General features: G+C 41.2%; 1 protein-coding gene across 1 annotated transcript in view; it reads left to right on the forward strand.

Moving 5' to 3' along the window:
- Positions 1-18665, forward strand: part of CNTN1 (contactin 1) — a 158879-nt gene that overhangs the window by 81584 nt on the left and 58630 nt on the right. Inside the window, exons 6-12 of the mRNA XM_060244926.1 lie at positions 2157-2329; positions 4154-4249; positions 7121-7327; positions 10150-10246; positions 14170-14351; positions 15710-15834; positions 17520-17637. Coding sequence (XP_060100909.1) covers positions 2157-2329; positions 4154-4249; positions 7121-7327; positions 10150-10246; positions 14170-14351; positions 15710-15834; positions 17520-17637 — 998 coding nt within the window. The remainder of the gene's footprint in view (positions 1-2156; positions 2330-4153; positions 4250-7120; positions 7328-10149; positions 10247-14169; positions 14352-15709; positions 15835-17519; positions 17638-18665) is intronic.

Consider the following 18665-nt stretch of genomic DNA (forward strand, 5'->3'; position numbering starts at 1 on the left):
TATAGTTGTATGTAATGGGATGATGGTAATGGGTTTTTGGGTGGGGAGGTTTACATGCATATAAGCAGGGCAGTTGGTCCTGCCAGACAGTTCTGTTCCTATCTCACTATGCTGAATCATATGAACATATGAAGCTGCCTTATGCTGAATCAGACCCTCGGTCCATCAAAGTCAGTATTGCCTACTCAGACTGGCAGTGGCTCTCCAGGGTCTCAAACTGAGGTTTTTTCATGCCTATTTGCCTGGACCCTTTTTTAGTGGAGATGCCAGGGATTGAACCTGGGACCTTCTGTTTCCCAAGCAGATGCTCTGCCACTGAGCCACCATCCCCCCACTGAATAATGAGCTGAACTCGCTATCTCTTGGGTGTCCTCATGCTTTGAACCCTGTACATTTTAGGTAGCATGAACTGGTCCGTAGTTCTTTAAACACACACACAGAGGCAGACACTCAAAAGGAATAAAAGTGCTGAGAACATCAAGGCACCAGAAACATTAATCAAATCAAAATAATGTCTGTACCTACAATATAGGTGTTTAGTAATTCTCTAGCAAATCCAGTCCTTGTTCTGGGAGTGGCTTGACTGAAGCAATTGTATTGGACCACATGGGGGAGGCTCTTTTTGACAAACGGAATCCCTTCTGCCAGTGCAACATTTATTTATTTGAATAATCTAATCCCTGCTTTTGTAGGGCTCTAGGTGATATACAACATTATAAAAACATTAAAAACCACGAAATCAGTACAAACTGTATTAATACATTAGTTTCAAGAAATCAAGTGGTGAAATTTACAGTTTCCTCCCATTGACACTTTGTGGATGTGGTGTAGAGGAATTATATCAGTCTAACAGGACGGAACACAAAGGAGGGTGCCAGCCAAAATATGGTCAGTCATTGCCCTCAACCAAAGGCCTGGTGGAACATCTCTGCCTTGGAGGGCCTGTGAAATTGCATAAGATCCTGCAGAGCCCTCATGTTGTTTGACAGAGAGTTCCACCAGGTTGGGGCCAGGACTGAAAAAGCTCTGGCCCTGGTGAGGACAGTCAGATGTCCAGCAGATTGCTATCTGAGGAGATTAATGCTCTCCTGGGGATGTACCAGAGATGCCACAGATTACATTGATCCCAGACTGCTCAAGGCCTTGAAGATCAATACCAAAACCAACTCACAACTCCTATTTTACAGCTATGTTGTCTCTATTTTCTGATTGCTACCCATATATTAAAATATTAATGATCCTCCCCCCACCCCCCGCTGAATAAGTATGCATGCAAGGCCAGCAGTTTCCAGCTCTAAAGTAGTCTTTTAGTTTTCAGAAACTAGGCCTACAGCCATTCTAATAAGCTTTTAAATCAATTTATGATACTTGTTTGAAAAGAATAGTGGGCGGAAAGTGTAATAGAGCATGAAAGAAAACTTATGATTTAAAGATGATGCTACTCATAAGCATTTTTCCAGGCTATTTTTTTTGCAGCTTATATAGAAAATAAATTTATTAGGCCAGAAATACAGTCATATCATTCATTTGCTATGTGGGATCTACATTCTAGACACTTTTCCTTCAATGCGACATTGTCATTATGTTTTCCTTACACTCAAACAGCAAGATTTTTGGCTGGGATCCTATATACAACATCCTGGAAGCATCTTCCTTTGAACTCAGTAGGAATTTCTTGTGGATTACTTCCCCCTCCCGCCTCAAGCCCATCCAGTCTGAGTTAGTGTTAAATAGACTGTCACTGTGTAAATGTCACAGATACAAACAGCCAGAACCTTGCCTGTATAATGTGTTACTTTTATTTCTATTTTTTAAATGTTTAATGTGTTTTTATGAAGCTGGGCATTTTCCAGCATGGCGTGTCTCACAGTAATGCTTTATGATTCCACGGACATATTCCCTTTGCATAAAAAGAGATAATAATAGGAAAAGCTGCATAAAATCTCTTTACAGTGCTGAAGGCCTCGTTTCCTCTGATTTTTAAAAAAGATAACAAAACGAGATAACAGCTCTCCTTCTGTGGCAAGGTGATTCCCCCTTCCCTTAATGTGGGAACAAGGCATCGTGTTTTAGATTAACACAGATATAGCATTAACAGGAAATGTCAAATGTGTCTTTTAATTTTTAGAAATAATTCAATCTGCATTTCTTAATAGGTGGAAACTTAACAACTGGGATATTGATATTACAAGGGGGCGCCACCTTATGGTAGGAGGTAACTTGGAAATCACTAACCCTGAGAAATCAAGGGATGAAGGAATATATGTCTGCATAGCATCCAATATACATGGAATCATACGGAGCCGAGAAGCATATCTAAACTTTGGATGTAAGCAGTACTTACGTGTTTAGGCTTTTTACATAAATCTGTAAATTTATACTTTCTGGTGATCAGTGTGTTAATACCATTCCATTGTTGGGTCGTACTGACTTAAGCAAAACATGTAGATATACATGTTTTATGTATCCGTAGGACTCAAAGAAAAGGAACATGTCTGTGATACCATTTTGGGTTGTTGAAAGTGCAGTTCCATTTTTGTTTATTTTCATCATTTATGCCCTTCCTTCCCCATGGGGACCCAGAGCAGCTTACATTATTCTCCATTTTCCTCCTCACAACAGCCTTGTGAAGTAGGTTAGACTGCATTCGTCATACTTAGACTATGAGGCACTTTTGCCAGTCATTTTAAAAGAAATACAGTATACTGTTATTATGCCATATGCTCTCCACCTTCCCTAGCGGTGCAAGAACACAGAGCCACTGCTGATCTAGTGCCTTCTGTTTATTTACAAAACAGAAAACATCCAGGGGCTAAATCAGCATGAGTTTTTCTCAAGCAAACAGCATGTATTTCCTGATACCGGAGCTCCTTCTAACCAAGACAGCTGCTCAAGTCAGACCTGTGTTTCCTGCTGCCTCTATTCCTGCTCCAAATTTCTTTCCCTTCTGCCAAACACACAAGTGTGCACATTTGTGTGTTTGGCAGAATGGAAAGAAATTTGGACTAATGTGGGTATATTAGTCTCCACTCCACAGTGTCCTATCTTATAGGAATATCAGTCATAACATTATGAGCTATAGAAAAATACCCTCTCATTATTGGCTATTGGAAAACGTCATCCTTTTCACCACACAGTGGGATTCTTGTCACTGTATGTTTAAGGGACAGTAAGGCAGTCCCCTTTCTTGCTGCCCTCTTGAAAATTGAAGCCCATCATAATCTTATACGATTTCTCTCTGAACAATGTCAGCCAAGTAGCAAGCACTGCCTCCCCTTTTCCCGATGGATTATCTGTGATGACACTGTTTTGAAAGCTGTGCATTCTGGGATCTTCCACACAGTGATGATTCTCTGTAGTTTCCTCATTGCTGCTATAACTGTCAGTTAAGTACGACAGAGCTTCCACATTGACGATTTCCACATATTTTCCCTTTCCTGGGCCCATGTATTCACCACCCCCACCCCCAGACTCCTTGGGGTTTTTTTCTTCTTTTTAAACTGGTACGCAATAAATTGCTATTGTGTTACAATGCTATTGTGATATGTCAAATCACCATTTAAAAAAAAAAAAAACCAACTTGGTGGCAAGAGGAAGCGGCTGCTCAGTGGAGCTGGGGGAGGGAAAATTGTGTCCATATGGCTTTTACCCCAGATTTGCTGTATTGCCTACTGCTGAAGAATTTATTATGTAGTATATCTTATCAGCTGTGTAAAGGAAGTAGCGCAGGCAGCCCCTAAAATTTCTGTGTCCACCAGTCCTTTGACATTTGCACCCTGATACTATATTCTTGGATCAGAGTATAACAAAAGGGGGTAAATAACCATTTTAAGTACTGTATTATTATTATTTTCTATGTGATATCATAGGCAGGCAATGGGAACTGATGGCAGCTTCACTCATAGCCCACTTCACTTTGTTTTCTGATGGACAGGATAAACGGTAGGAGGAGGAACCTTTTAAGTTCATCATGATCTTTCTGCAAAAAAGTAGGAATATAATGCCTTTTTGAGAGAGAGAATAGGAATGTAATGCTTGAATTTCCAATAAAAATCCAGAAACCTCTATTTAAGGTTTTATATGTGGTTATATCTGTATTATTTTAAGTGTGTTCATGTAACACTTCTCTCCCTCATGTCATTGTCTCGAACAGATTTAAATACATTTACTCCTGAAGAAAGACATGAAGTAAAAGTTCGGGAAGGTGTGGGAGCAGTGCTTCTCTGTGACCCTCCACGTCATTATCCAGGTAAATTAATCTGTTCTTAATATTTTTTCAGCTTTCATAAGAAGGGCAGAATAGCAACAGCTATAATATGATTACGGAACTGCTGTCTTCGAATACAACCATGTAAGTCTCATAAGCTGTTTAAGCCTCTAATAAGATCAGTGTAGTTTGATCTCTCTGTTTGTGGTTTTAGTTCATCCTATAATGGTTGTTTCTCTTCAGCAGGAACTCCTCTAATGCGGGAACTTTGGAGTGTATATAGTTGGCCCCGTTGGCCCAGTAAAGTTGTCTTAGCCTATTACAATGCTGTAATCACTAATAAAGAGCTGTGATCAACTGCAACTAAGTCTCCTCATGCATCGAACCCACTATTTGACAGAATGCTATATATAATTTCAGCTCTGCAGCCTCTCCACTGTTGGCTGTTGGCAGCTAAGTAGAGAGGTAGTGAACTTGTTAAAAGCAGAGTGCATTCATCATTTATTCCTGATTGTGAACACCTCTTTCCTTCTGGGGTTTAGGTTAGGTAGACTCAGGGTTCTGAGCAACCCCATTTCTCTGCACACGCTAAGGGAGGGGGGGCATTTAGCTACTGGGTGCCTTGACTGAGGACCCACATTTTATAATCTCCTGATTGTGAACTTCTCTCCCCTGCTAGGATTTGGGTGTTAGATGGATACAGAACAGGGGTGCTGGGCTGCATCCTACTCCTCCCCAGCTTCTTCCACCTGCTGTTCCCTCTGGCCCTGTCTGTTGGCCAGTAGCCCCTGCACTTCTTTGCAAAACTCACACTTCTATTGCAAGAGCTCTGCATCCAGGAGAACAATGCTGCCTTTTATCCAAGAGTACAGAATCAGGCCAGCTTGTACTCCCCTTTATTGCAGAGAAGACACAACCTCACCTGGTGGTGATGCCCACTTGCAACCTCTCTTCCAAGGCCATGGCCCACTGGAGAAAAGCCATCTCCTTACAGCCCAGCTCCAGTGTGGAGGCTAACACCTGGTCGAGCCCTCGAATCAGGCTGGCTATATGAGTGCAGAACGTGTCCTGGAAGGTTCAAAAGTGTGTAGAATGCACCCCCTGGTGTCCTGGAAGGACTTGAGGACGCGCACCATTTGGGAGAAGGTCAGCCAGTTGTTGGTACTGATGCTGAGCTTCTCTTCCCCGGTCATGGAGGAGATGACATCCTGTACTGCACTCTTCTGCTCAACCAAATGCACAATCATGGCATAAATGGAGTTCCTCATCCCACTCCCCCTGCCTCTCATGCAGCAAATGGGCAGTCTTGATGGTGGACAATAAGTGGTTGGCCAGGCATAAGAACATAAGAGAAGCCATGTTGGATCAGGCCAATGGCCCATCCAGTCCAACACTCTGTCACACAGTGGCCAAAAAACAGGTGCCATCAGGAGGTTCCCTAATGGGGCCAGGACACTATAATATGAATAAAGATATGAGTAATAAGCTTCCCATTTCTGCTGGTATTCTTTGAGCATTCTTTTGTTTACATTGTTAGTTTTGCCATTATCTCATACTCAGCTAGTTTTTCTGTTGTTGGACATACAAACATAAAAACAAAAGTTTGGTTAGGAAAGAGAGCACTGAAGGAATGTCAAACAATACAAAATGGCAGAAGAAGATGAATCCCCCTGAGGAGAGAATTCCAGAGCTTTTTCGCCATGACCGAGAAGCTCCTCTCCCAGGTTGCCACGCACCTGATACAGAAGGAAGAGGCACTTACAGCAGGCTCTTCGAAGATGACAGTAATGGTCAGGCAGGTTCATAAGGGAGAAGGCAATTCTTCAGGCATATCGGTCCCAAATCATATAGGGCTTTGATGGTCAAGACCAGAACTTTGAATTGTGCCCAGAAACAAATTGGGAACCAGTGTAGATGGTCCAAGTCTAGACTGTTAAGGTCCTTACAATCCCTTTTAGTCAACAGCTTTGGCAGTTGAGCCTGCTTTGGCGGGGAGGGCGGGATATAAATCTAATAAACCATAAACCTGGCTGCAGCATTCTATACAAAATGAAGTTTTTGAACACTTCTCAAGGACAGCATCATTTACACCACAGATGTAACCAGGTCATGCACCATGGTGGTGAGATCTTTTCTGACCAGAAAAGGCCACAGCTGGCTGACCAGTTGAAGTTGGTGAAAGACACTCATGCCCACAAGGCACCTGCTTATCCAGCAGTAGACCTGGGTCCAAGAGCACCTCCCTGACAATGGACCTTTTTCCTTAGTAAGAGTACAGCTCTATCCAGAATGGGTGACACCTTAAATCCAAAGTAAGACTTTCCACCCACCAGTAGCCCTTCCATCTTATCAGGCTTAAGCTTCTATTAATTAGCCCACATCCACTCAAAAACTGCCTCCAGATACTGGTTCACAGTTCCTTGAAGAGCCTCCCTGGGATCAGCTGGAAGTATGAGATAGAGCTGTGTCATCCATGTATTGGTGATAATCCCGCCTGAATATCTAGAAGACCCCACCTAATGTAGATGTTAAAGAGCATGTGGACACTATGGAACCTTGCAAGATGCCAAAGGACAAGGGAATGAGCACCAGTCCCTCACCACTACATTCTGAAACGTACCTTCCAGATAGGACTGGAACCAACAGAAGTTACCATGATTGGGTTCTCTGAGGGTTCCAGAGAAATTAATAGAGAATCAACAGTCATCTTCCCTCTGTCCATCTCCCAGTGCAAATCATCCACCAGGGCAACCAAGACCTAAACCCAGATTGGAAGGGATCTAAATAATTTGCCTCATCCATGAAACTTTATTAACCACTTCCTTACATTTTCAATTTTTTCTATATGCCTTTGCCCACCTCTAATCACCTAAGCCTTGTTCATTTTAACTAAAACAATTTCTCTCTCTCCAGATGATCTGAGTTACCGATGGGTTCTGAATGATTTCCCTGAATTCATTACTTTGGATAAACGACGATTTGTTTCTCAGACAAACGGCAATCTCTACATAGCAAAAGTAGAAGCATCAGATAAGGGCAACTACTCTTGCTTTGTGACCAGCAACTCAATAGCGAAGAGCGTATTCAGCAGTTTCATTCCTCTTATTCCTCAACCAGATCGTAAGTATTTTATCCAGATTATTAGGTATATTATATGCCCTCCTTGCAGCATTATTTACTTTTATATTTTTAATGTGAGGTATTCATCTTGGAGAAATTGAAGCTAATCTATAAGCAGCTCTCCCAAGGCATTTCCTCTTGTGATTGGTTCTGTTTCTTTCCTGTGCTTGAGGCTCAAAGCCACTTTAGATGTTGCATTTTTAAACATATGCAGGTGCCAGAAGTATTTGAAGTGTTCCTGAGAATGTAGCATGAAGATGACTAGTGTGTTTTGAGACACAAGGTTTTATTAATTAAGAAGTCAGGAATGGCTGAATCTTAAGGTGCGAGTAGATGAGATGCTAAAGATCTTCTATCAGGTCTCCCAGTTTCTGTACTTTCTGACAAACCCAGGTTTACTGTGGGTTGTGTGTGTAACAGCTCACTGAGGCACCATTTATACATTGCAAAGTCCTTGTGTGGGATCAGATGAGGAATTTGCCACTGTGGCCTCTTGGCTCGAAAAAAGCCAATCCTAAAAGAGACTCGCCAGTGTGATCACAAAGCTCCAACTCCCACACAGGCTTCAATATCCTGCATGTGTGCGGCTAGTCCATGGTGTGCTCCAGCCAATCAGATGGCTGAGAACACATAACTGAAGTGCACCAGGAACTTTGCCACTGGGAAGTTCCCAGTGTTTCTTTAATGCAATGGCAACTCGTCCTTACAATGGGGTAAGGACGAGCCCACTGCAGGGAACAGATGTGCACATGTGCAAGTGCATGTTAAATCTAGAAATGGCGGTGGCTATGGCAAATCAAATCCACCATGTGATCACACCCTTCGCATTTGCTGGGGGCAAATGGAAGGACTTTGCATCACATGTGTGATTGGAGTTTTGTGCCTCTGAAACACACCAATCATTTTCTTATTTGCAGTCGAAGTAGACAAGGAGAAGCAACTGTAGCCCCTCTCCCATGCTGTTTTCATGCCTACAAGCTGTTATTGACTCCATTGTGAAAATATGGTACTGATGTAGCTACATCTAAGTTTCACAATGAAGCCAATAGCAGCTTGCTGGGACCGTTTGTGGATGGGAATACAGCATGGGAAGAGGCTAAAGCTGCTTTGGTTGCAAACAGAGAAGAGCTGGTATATGTTTTATAGAGGCACACATGTGATACAGTCCTCATGCTTTTCCTCAATGAACATGGGGACTTTGTAATGTATAGGTGGAGCCTTTAAGATGCAAGTACAGGACTGAGTTTAAAAATCCTGACAGTGAGGAGATTTACACTGATAGGCATAATATTCTGCTTTGAGTCCCCTTGAGTGCAGGGGAAGCTGCATGTATAAATGAATGGTGTAATGTATTCATTGTACTTTGGTAATACTCGAGACTACCTCTATTCCTGAGAAGGAAATACCAAGGAGAAGCTTTCTGTGAGAATACATCTTTTTAGCCACTCTTGAGTAGGACTCTGACCTCTTTCCAGGAATGTCAGGTTCTGTCCTAGCTTATACAAACCTGTGCATATATACTTCTTAGTTGTAGTTTTCTTTCCAAACCTAAACAGTTCGATAATTTTGCAAAGTTGTGAAGAAGCAGGGCTTTTTTTGAACAGGAATGCAGTTCTGGCTGTCTTGGCATCAGGGGGTATGGCCTAATATGCAAATGTGTCCCTGCTGCACTTTTTCTACCAAAAAAAGACCTGTGAAGTACACATATTCTAAAATAACCAAAGTTGCTGCAGATTTTTCAGTGAAGATGGGAATGAACTCGTCTTTTCTTCTGTGACTATTGTGATTGTTTTTGTGGCTATTGTGATTGTACCCCTCCTAACCTGACACTACATCACTCAATCAAGATATAAGTATGAAGACAAAATACAGCAAGAAGTAAAAGATTCCTAAGATGGTCCTTTCAGGTCTCACTAATGTGAACAGGATATTGCATGTTCCATTGAAAAATTTTCTCTAGAATTTTAAAAAACTTTTTGTTGCAAAAGTAGATACAGGGCCCATAAATTGTTATACACTTGTAAGATACTTCATCCCATCCTACCCCATGCATATAACCTCATGAGTAATAAAGGGGGGGGGGAGATATTTTCTGAAACAACCTATTAGTTTCAAACTAGACATTGCTACTTTTAATGAATGGGGTCCAAGTTCCTAAGTATTCAGCACATGCGCAGTCCCAGCATGGGACAAACAATATCCCTTTCTGGACCTCTGTCAGCTCAGAAAAACAGAGAGGGTAAGGCAGGAGCCCCTTCTCCCTTCACACCATGTCCCCAGTCAGAACTTTAAAATGCAGTTCTCTGCAACTCCTATGTGACTTGGAGGGGGAGTGCAAGTTGGGACCAAGGTACCCGAGCCCACTCATTGAAACATTTAATTTTAGCTTTACAGTGTAAAATTTAATTTAAACTTTGCATGAATATACCATATAAAGCCTCAGAGAAGCATGACTGTTTTCTTTTCTGAGCTTGAGTCCTGCACAGAACACAACTGCCACTGATGTGGGTCAGATCAGTTCAGGTGTGAGGGGACGATCATTCTGTCACATCCTGTTTCCAGACCTGAAATGGACCAAGGAGCTGCTATTTGCCTTGTTAGGGAAACACATGTATAGTCTGAACTGTGCCCCTGCATGCTTGGTATTTAAAATTTAAAAGAGAATGGGAACTCTGCGGAACCCCCTGGTGTCTCATCTGGTTTGTTCCTGACTTCTCACTCTGTATAATGTTGCTAAATAGTAAGGAGGTGTTTCAGCCATATATATGTGGTAAAACGGTCTGAAAGAAGCTAAACATCTTTGCGTCTTTGTTTTATGTTAGGTACGAAAGGTTATCTGCCAGATATCAGAGTGAAGTTCAAAGACACATATGCACTTCTAGGGCAAAATGTGACACTAGAGTGTTTTGCACTGGGAAAGTAAGTATATTTTAATGTATTTGTACACATGGACAAAGTTTGGGTAGACTGAACTGGAGCTGGGATGGTGGACCTTATCTGTATACAAGAGTAGCCATTAGCATGTGTTCTTCAGTTTTTGAAAATCTAAGCCATTATCTTTTATATACACTTTTTACACATAGTGCATTATATGTATACATTCAATATGCCTCAGTTGGTGCTTGGAATGCCTTTTGATGTTTAATAAACAATGACAAGAATATCTGAATAAATTCATGGTATTTAGGATTGTATTTTACAGCAGTCCTAAATTGTTATTTGAAATGTTAAGAACATAAGAGAAGGCATGTTTGGATCAGGCCAGTGGCCCATCACACAGTGGCCAAAGCTCAGGTGTCATCAGGAGGTCCTCCAGCAGGGCTAGAACTCCAGAAGCCCTCCCACTGTTGCCCCCTCCCCAAAACATCAAGAATACAGAGCATCATTGACCCAGACATAGTGTTCCATCTATACCTTGTGTTCAGGCCTGTCTCCCAGTCGGACAGGGTGTGGCCATGCTCCTGCAGTTGGGAGTTCCACCTCAGCCTAGACTGCAAGGGGGCAGAAGGCGGTTCCATGAGAAAAGGCCACAGAAAAAAACCCACGGTCATAAATGCTCACAAGAAAAAAGTCCACATGGAAACATACCATTTAAAGCACCATAGATGACCATTTGTCTCCATTTATGAGAATGATACAGGTATTACCTATATTTTATGTTGTTATTTGAGGATTAAAATATGTCATATTCCCATGCAACAATTTGTGTTCTGATTTTATCAAGTGTAATTAAATAATAATTTTGCTTATGTTATTAGTATATTTGATGGACTGCAGAGGGACCTGGCTTGTCACAAACTAACACTGGCTAATGCACAGGCAGGTCGCCTAGAGGTGAAAAAGAGGAAATTCGAGGCACTGCATGACATGGTTGCCACTTCTGTACAACTGTATGAGCAAGTGGAAGATAAATTCAGTTACTTAAGGAGACTGGCTAATTTGCAATGAAGAGTTATATCTGAGTTATTATCGTTGTCATTATTGTTGTTCTTATATAATTGTTGCTTTTACTATTAAGCAATAGTACCACTGGGTGTAGCAGAATGTATTTGTTGACATACAAGTAAAGGGAAACTGAGCTAGGAAATCGACTTATTTTGATGGTTTTGTTATCTTATGGTTTTAATTTTTAATAACAAAATAAGTAAATAATATTATTTGAAAAATTTTAAGCCATATAATTGTTCAAAAGCTGTGAATATTAGACAGTACTTTAGAAATTACTTCATACCAACATTTAAAAGGTTGACAAATTGTAAATTAATGAATTTAGAGTATTCAATTTTATGTTATAATATTTCTATATAGCGTTTAATTTCTGTCAGGGCTTTTTTTGTAGCAGGAGCTCCTTTGCATCTTAGGCCACACACCCCTGATGTTAGTACAGAGCCTATTGTAAGCTCAAGGAGGATTGGCTACATCAGGGGTGTGTGGCCTAATATGCAAAGGAGTTCCTGCTACAAAAAAAGCCCTGATTTCTGTTATTATTGTTTTTCCTTCTTAATAAAGTTCATGGTCACTTTTAATTCCTGTATTTTCCCTTCCAAACCTTTATACTCAGTAGCATTAAAGTCCTCTTCATACAGGCTACTTTTGTATAATAATGAATTAATATACTAATAACATAGCAAAATTATTATTTAATTATACTTGATAAAATCACAACATAAATTGTTGCGTGTGAATATGACATATTTTAATCCTAAAATCACATCATAAAATATAGGTAATACCTGTTCATTCTCATAAATGGAGGTGAATGGTTATCCATAATTATAAATATTTATGGTGCTTTACATGGTATTTTTCCATGTGGGCCTCTTTACATGAGGGCTTTTTCTGTGTGGGCTTTTTCCATGTGGGCATTTTTCCATATGGGCTTTTTTCCTGTGAGCATTTATGACCATGGTTTTTTTTTCCTGTGAGCTTTTTTCCTGTGGGCTTTTTTCTGGTTACCACAGAAGGCTGCCATCTACTCCTCCACTCTGCTGCCCTCATGATTCATGTAGATGAAAAAGCCAGTAGATGAGGAAGAGGACTGGGCTCCTCCTTTTTAAATATGGAAGAGGACTTGGCTCCCCCTTTTAAATGTCACTCAAGCAACGGGTGGTGAACCCATCTACACCAGAGGAAGAGGACTCAGCTTGCCAGCAGCAGCCTCACTGTACCTGTGCCAGCCAAGCCAGCCCAGGTCACATGATGGTGGATCACATGGCTCTGGTGACTGACCCCTACTGGGGACATGGAGGATTTCAGAGATGTGGCTGAATAAAACCTGTCCCTGCTTCCCAACTGCTAGTATTCCAAGGAGGTCTCCCATCCAAATATTTGCCAGGACCAGCCCCACTTAGCTTCTGAGATCTGATAAGACTGGGCTTGCCTGGGCTATGTGCATTAGAGCACATTGATGCCTACGTGACCAACCTTGAAAGATCCCTTTGGAACTCCTCACAGTCCTTCGTGGTTCTCACTTTCCTGAACAACTTAATGTAATTCAAAAACTTAGCCACTTCACTGTTTACTCCCAACTCCAAATAATTAAAGAACAAGTTTAAAAGCACCAGACCTAGTACTGAGCCCTGGGGTACCCCACTACTTACCAACTGTGAAAACTGCCCATTTAAACTCACTCTCTGTTTTCTGTTAATTAACCAATTTTTAATCCACAAGAGGAATTGTCCTCTTATCCCATGACTGCTGATTTAATTTAGGAGCATTTGCCTGTTCGTCCCTTGAATGAAGCATGACACAAGTTGTAGGTTAAATTGGGAACACTATTTAAACATAAGCTGATCTGCACTATCTCATTAACACATTAAAGCATGGGCAAACCCACCCTAGCTCAGAACCAGGTCTGGGATCTTCTGGACCTTGTTCATCGTGGCCTGCATGCCAATGCATAGAGGGGAGGGAGTGCATGTTCCAGCCCACAGCTGCCAAGCCTTAAGTCTTGTTGTATGCTCCTCCAACCCCAAAGAGGCCCCCAACTATGACACCCTGACTGCAAAGCCCATAGGTACCCAGTTTGAGGGAACCCCCCCCCCAGTCGCTGATATCTCAGGGTGTTTGTCTACTCAAAATCCCTTCAATCCATGCTTTTCCCACCTCAGAGGGGGTAAGCCTTGGCTTAACTCCCCTCCCACCAACCATGAACCCTGCGGTCACAGACCACCCTGCAGATCAGCTAAGCAAATAACTGATGAGTTTACTTAAGATAATTTGATGAGGAACTTTATCAAAAGTCTAGGTGAGCAACATCTACTGGGTCACCCATGTATATATGTTGGTTTTATATACTTTTATGCACTCTGTTTGATGTATATTGTAAGCCACATTAAGCTCCATAAGGAAGAAAGGCAGCTAATAAATGTTTTAAATAAATAATTGGCCATGCCTCTGAAAAACACAGATGTGGTACATATTATCTGAATAGTTTCTGTGTCTGGGTTTGCAAGTCTTCCCCAACCCTGCCTTTCTTCTCTGCTATGACTATGTCTCTAATTACACAATTCCATCTGATAAATTTGTATTAAGGTTCTCATTATGTGAGAGAACATTGTTAATATTATAGTTCTACAGCTGTTAAGCAGTATAGGCACTGTACAGAATTTAGAACTTGTATTAGATTGTCAAGGTAAGGGCTGAGAGTAGGATGGAGTCATTGGAAGAACACCAAAGGCAAAGGGCTCACTTGGATCCAGAGAGTGTAAAGTCAGGAAAAATGAATTTGAAGAAAGGAAATGGGAATTACTTGATAAGTAAAGGCACAGGGCAGCATGCTTGGAGGCCTGGACCAAAAGGAGCCAAGTCCTCTCTATTGACATGCTCTGTTTTCTCCAAAGCCCTGTACCTGAGCTTAGATGGTCTAAGTACCGTGAACCCATGCCGACCTCTGCTGAGATAAGCGCATCTGGTGCAGTTCTCAAGATCTTCAATATCCAGTTTGAAGATGAAGGGACTTACGAATGTGAAGCTGAAAATCACAGAGGGAAGGATAAACATTCAGCAAATGTTTATGTTCAAGGTAGAATAATTTTTCACGTATTACATCATTCTAGATTTTATGCTGAAAATTTCACAATTTATATCTGTTGCTTTGTATATCATTATTTGAAAAGGTTATGTTTCAATTAGAAAACATGTGAAATCCAAGTACAAGGGGTACAGTTTTGTATTTTATTTGAAACTTTATTGTATAGCTTTAAACATTTTTGTCAACGTTTAGTCAATCAGGATGTAAATTAGGCTGTATCATAAGTCCTTCAGTGTTAGTAGTTTGCTCGAGTCAGTTCCAATTGACTTTTCCTTGGTATGAAAGGCAGAAAGTATGTCTGTGTGATATTTTAAAGAATTCAAGTGTTTGAAAGATCTGTGTTGCTAGCTTAGTTCTCCCTGAGGTGGTAAACCTGTGCCTACTCCATGCTATTTCAGATGGCAGGTAGAAACTCTCGAATGAATGTGTTTCTTTGTGCATAGAAAATTAGATGTTTACAACCAAGGTTCTAGCCTAGTCTTCTCCCTTACTGCAGCCACTTGCAATTTCAAATATCACAGCCCAGACACAGGCTTACCCCGCCTCATTGAATATTGGGCCTTTGTCATCTGGCAATGGTTAGATTGCATAGACACATGAATCTGCCAGGACCGGATCTATATGTTTTTTTGAGGGGGGGCAAAATTAAAAAACGACCCCTCTCCTTATGAGCCATTCTATCTTATGGTCCCATAGAATACAATGGACTCCATACCCGGGGCAAACACCCTCCTCTGCCCCTCACCCCTAGATCCAGCTGTGGAATCTGCCTTATGCTAAATCAGCTCATTGATTTATCAAGGTCAGCACAGTGTACCCTGCTTGACACTGGCTCTGTAGGATCTCAGGAAGAGGGCTTTCACATGACCCACCTCCTGATCCTTTGAGATGGAGTTGCCAGGGACTAAACCTGGGACTTTCTGCATGCCAAGCAGTTGCTCTGCCACAGAGCCATGCTGCTTTTTAAACCTTCAAAGCAGTCTATATTTTGACAGATCATCCACATGGGCATGATCAGCTTCATATCAGCTTTACTCTATTTTATGGGGTTACCCCCAGGACATTGTTCTTAAGATCGTATACTTAGTATTAATTAAACTGGTGCAGAATATATTGAGTTGGAGAGCAGTTCAAAAAGGCTAGCAAAATGTGAAATTCTATGGCTACACCCCTGTCTTTGATTATCTCAACCTGGAAACCGCAGTGAATCTGTCACGAGTAAGATGCAAGAAGCAGGCATGCCAACTGTTCAGGCACAACTACGTGGAGAAACAAATGGCTGTAGAAAGAGGGAGTGTAAACTGGCATTAATCAAGTATGCAGTAATAAGATTTGTGTTTGTCTTTCAGCAATGCCAGAATGGGTGGAACATATCAATGATACTGAGAGAGATTTGGGCAGTGATTTACACTGGGTTTGCACAGCTACTGGCAAGCCGATTCCAACAATCCGGTGGTTGAAAAATGGATTACCGGTAGGCTTAAATTATTGTCTGCACCATGCAGACAGATTTCTTTTCTTTTACTACAGCAACAGAAAGCAAATGTATAAATATAAAGTCTATGTATGAACTAGGAAAAAAATTATAAATAGAAAAATACATGCTTGCCTCATCTCATCTCTGCTTGTGTATTAAAGCTTTTGCCAGTCCTACTTTTAAAATAATCCACACTGTTTTAGCCAAATGTTGATTGTAGTGTTTATATGAGGTTTTTGATGAGTTGAAAAGCTTATTTTTCTACAGTACATACAACCTTGCTTTACAATCCTGATGCTTTTGTAATCAATAGCAAATATATCTTGAACTATGTAAGACATCTTTAATTGAAAAAAGGTAATACATACATCATTCAAGGAAGCCTCCCCCCAAACAACAGCATTCAGAACCTAAAAATAAATCCAGTATATTGTTGTTGTTCTTGTTATTGAAACTATTTCTTGCTCCTTTCCCCATTGCATTTTTTAAAAATTAGTCCTCTTGCCCCCTGTACTTGGACTTCCTTTGAATGTGGGCTTCCTTTGAATGAGTACTCGGCTCCACCTCCTGTGGTGGCCATTTGTGTCCATATTCCAAAAGTGCCCACAGGATCAAAAAGGGTGGGGACCCCCAGATTAAACAAACAATACAATGCCTTCTTAGGTGTGCATTTTAACATGGGGGGATTAAATCATGGTTGGACATGCTGAAAGATCAACATGGAAATGCATCAACTGAACAGGACAAAATAAAGAAAAGATGGGAACAATATGCTGAAGAACTACGTGGAAGAGATTATTACAGATTCCTTCAAAGATGAATCTTTTGAAAAAGAACCTACACGTTTTAGAAAGCGATGTGAAAAGCTGCACTGAGAGCGATTGGGAGAAACAAATCACCAGGAGTAGATGGGGTATCAATAAAGCTATTTCAAGCCACAAGAAACAGAATCCATCAAAATCCTAGCAAGAATATGCCAACAAATATGGGGAACAAAACAATGGCCAACAAACTGTAAACCCTCAATTTACATTGCAGTTCTGAAAAAGGAGACATCAAAGACTCCAGTAACTATTGGATCATCACATTCATTTCTCATGTAACTAAAGTTATGCTCAGAATCTTACATCAAACAGTGTTACCATATATGGGACAAGAAATGCCAGATGTTCAAGCTGGATTCAGAAGCACTAGAGATCATACTGAAAATTTATGTTAATTACTAGAGCATACTGGAGCAGGATTCAGAAAAGGAAGAGGCACTAGAGCTTCCTTGACTTATCCAGTCACCACTTGCACTATTGCAAAGAGTTGATTTTCAGTAGCACTATGGAGTTTCACAAAGATGGTCATTTGTTGCAGAGATGGGGATCATTGAATCCAAGTAACATGTCCTCCAGCTGAGTTCATGTAGGACCAGGGGTTTGGCACTAGTGTGCTCCATCCTCAAAACTGGTGCTGGGCATTGCTAAAGATGTTAAACTGACCATAAGCTGGGTTCACAAATCAGACAACTCACTTCTGCAATGTCCCAGGTGGGAAACCTGGCCAGTAAGGAAGATCATTTTAAATGGATGTTAAGAGCACGGTAACATTTAGAATCCTGACCACACAGTAAATTTAGAATTTAGATATAAATCCTTAAACTTCTTCATGCCTTAATTGTGTGTTTTTGTTTTTAGTACTGGAAAGGAGAACTGAGACTTTATGACCTGAAGTTTGATGATGCTGGGATGTATCAGTGCGTAGCAGAAAACATACATGGAATCATCTATTCAAATGCTGAACTGAAAATTATAGGTTAGTGAAAACATATGTATTGTTTAAAACCACTTCCATTAAATAAAAATACAATGCACAGTTTGGTTGATTTAACTAATAAGCTAGTCAAATAAAGCTAAGCCAGCAAGGGCTAATATCAGTAGGTAAATTAAAGGTACATTTGTTATCTTTTGAGAAGAAGAAGAAGATATTGGATTTATATCCCGCCCTCCACTCCAAAGAGTCTCAGAGCGGCTCACAATCTCCTTTACCTTCCTCCCCCACAACAGACACCCTGTGAGGTTGGTGGGGCTGGAGAGGGCTCTCACAGCAGCTGCCCTTTCAAGGACAACTCCTACCAGAGCTATGGCTGACCCAAGGCCATGCTAGCAGGTACAAGTGGAGGAGTGGGGAATCAAACCCGGCTCTCCCAGATAAGAGTCCGCACACTTAACCACTACACCAAACTGGCTCTCCAGTTTGAGGCTATTTGGATTCTGACAGGGAGTGGAATCTGTATCTTTTGTTAATCAGCAATATGTTATTTCATATTTCTTCAGGTGTTCCAAAATGGCATTTATATCGATGTTTTAGTAAGATGCAATTATATGATTTGATAAATTGATTAAAATGAAGGTTTGGGCACCACATTTTAAGAAGGATATTGACAAACTGGAATGGGTCCAGAGGAGGGCGACAAAGATGGTGAGGGGTCTGGAGACCAAGTCCTGTGAAGAAAGGTTGAAGGAACTGGGCATGTTTAGCCTGGAGAAGAGGCTGCTGAGAGGTGATATGATCACCATCTTCAAGTACTTGAAGGGCTGTCATATAGAGGATGGTGTAGAATTGTTTTCTGTTGCCCCAGAAGGTAGGACCAGAACCAATGGGTTAAAATTAAATCAAAAGAGTTTCCAGCTCGACATTAGGAGGAACTTCCTGACTGTTAGAGCGGTTCCTCAGTGGAACAGGCTTCCTTGGGAGGTGGTGGGCTCTCCTTCCTTGGAGGTTTTTAAACAGAGGCTAGATGGCCTTCTGGCAGCAATGAAGATCCTGTGAATTTATGGGGA

The sequence above is a fragment of the Heteronotia binoei genome, chromosome 8 (genome assembly GCF_032191835.1).
Source record: "Heteronotia binoei isolate CCM8104 ecotype False Entrance Well chromosome 8, APGP_CSIRO_Hbin_v1, whole genome shotgun sequence".
Classification (NCBI taxonomy): domain Eukaryota; kingdom Metazoa; phylum Chordata; class Lepidosauria; order Squamata; family Gekkonidae; genus Heteronotia; species Heteronotia binoei.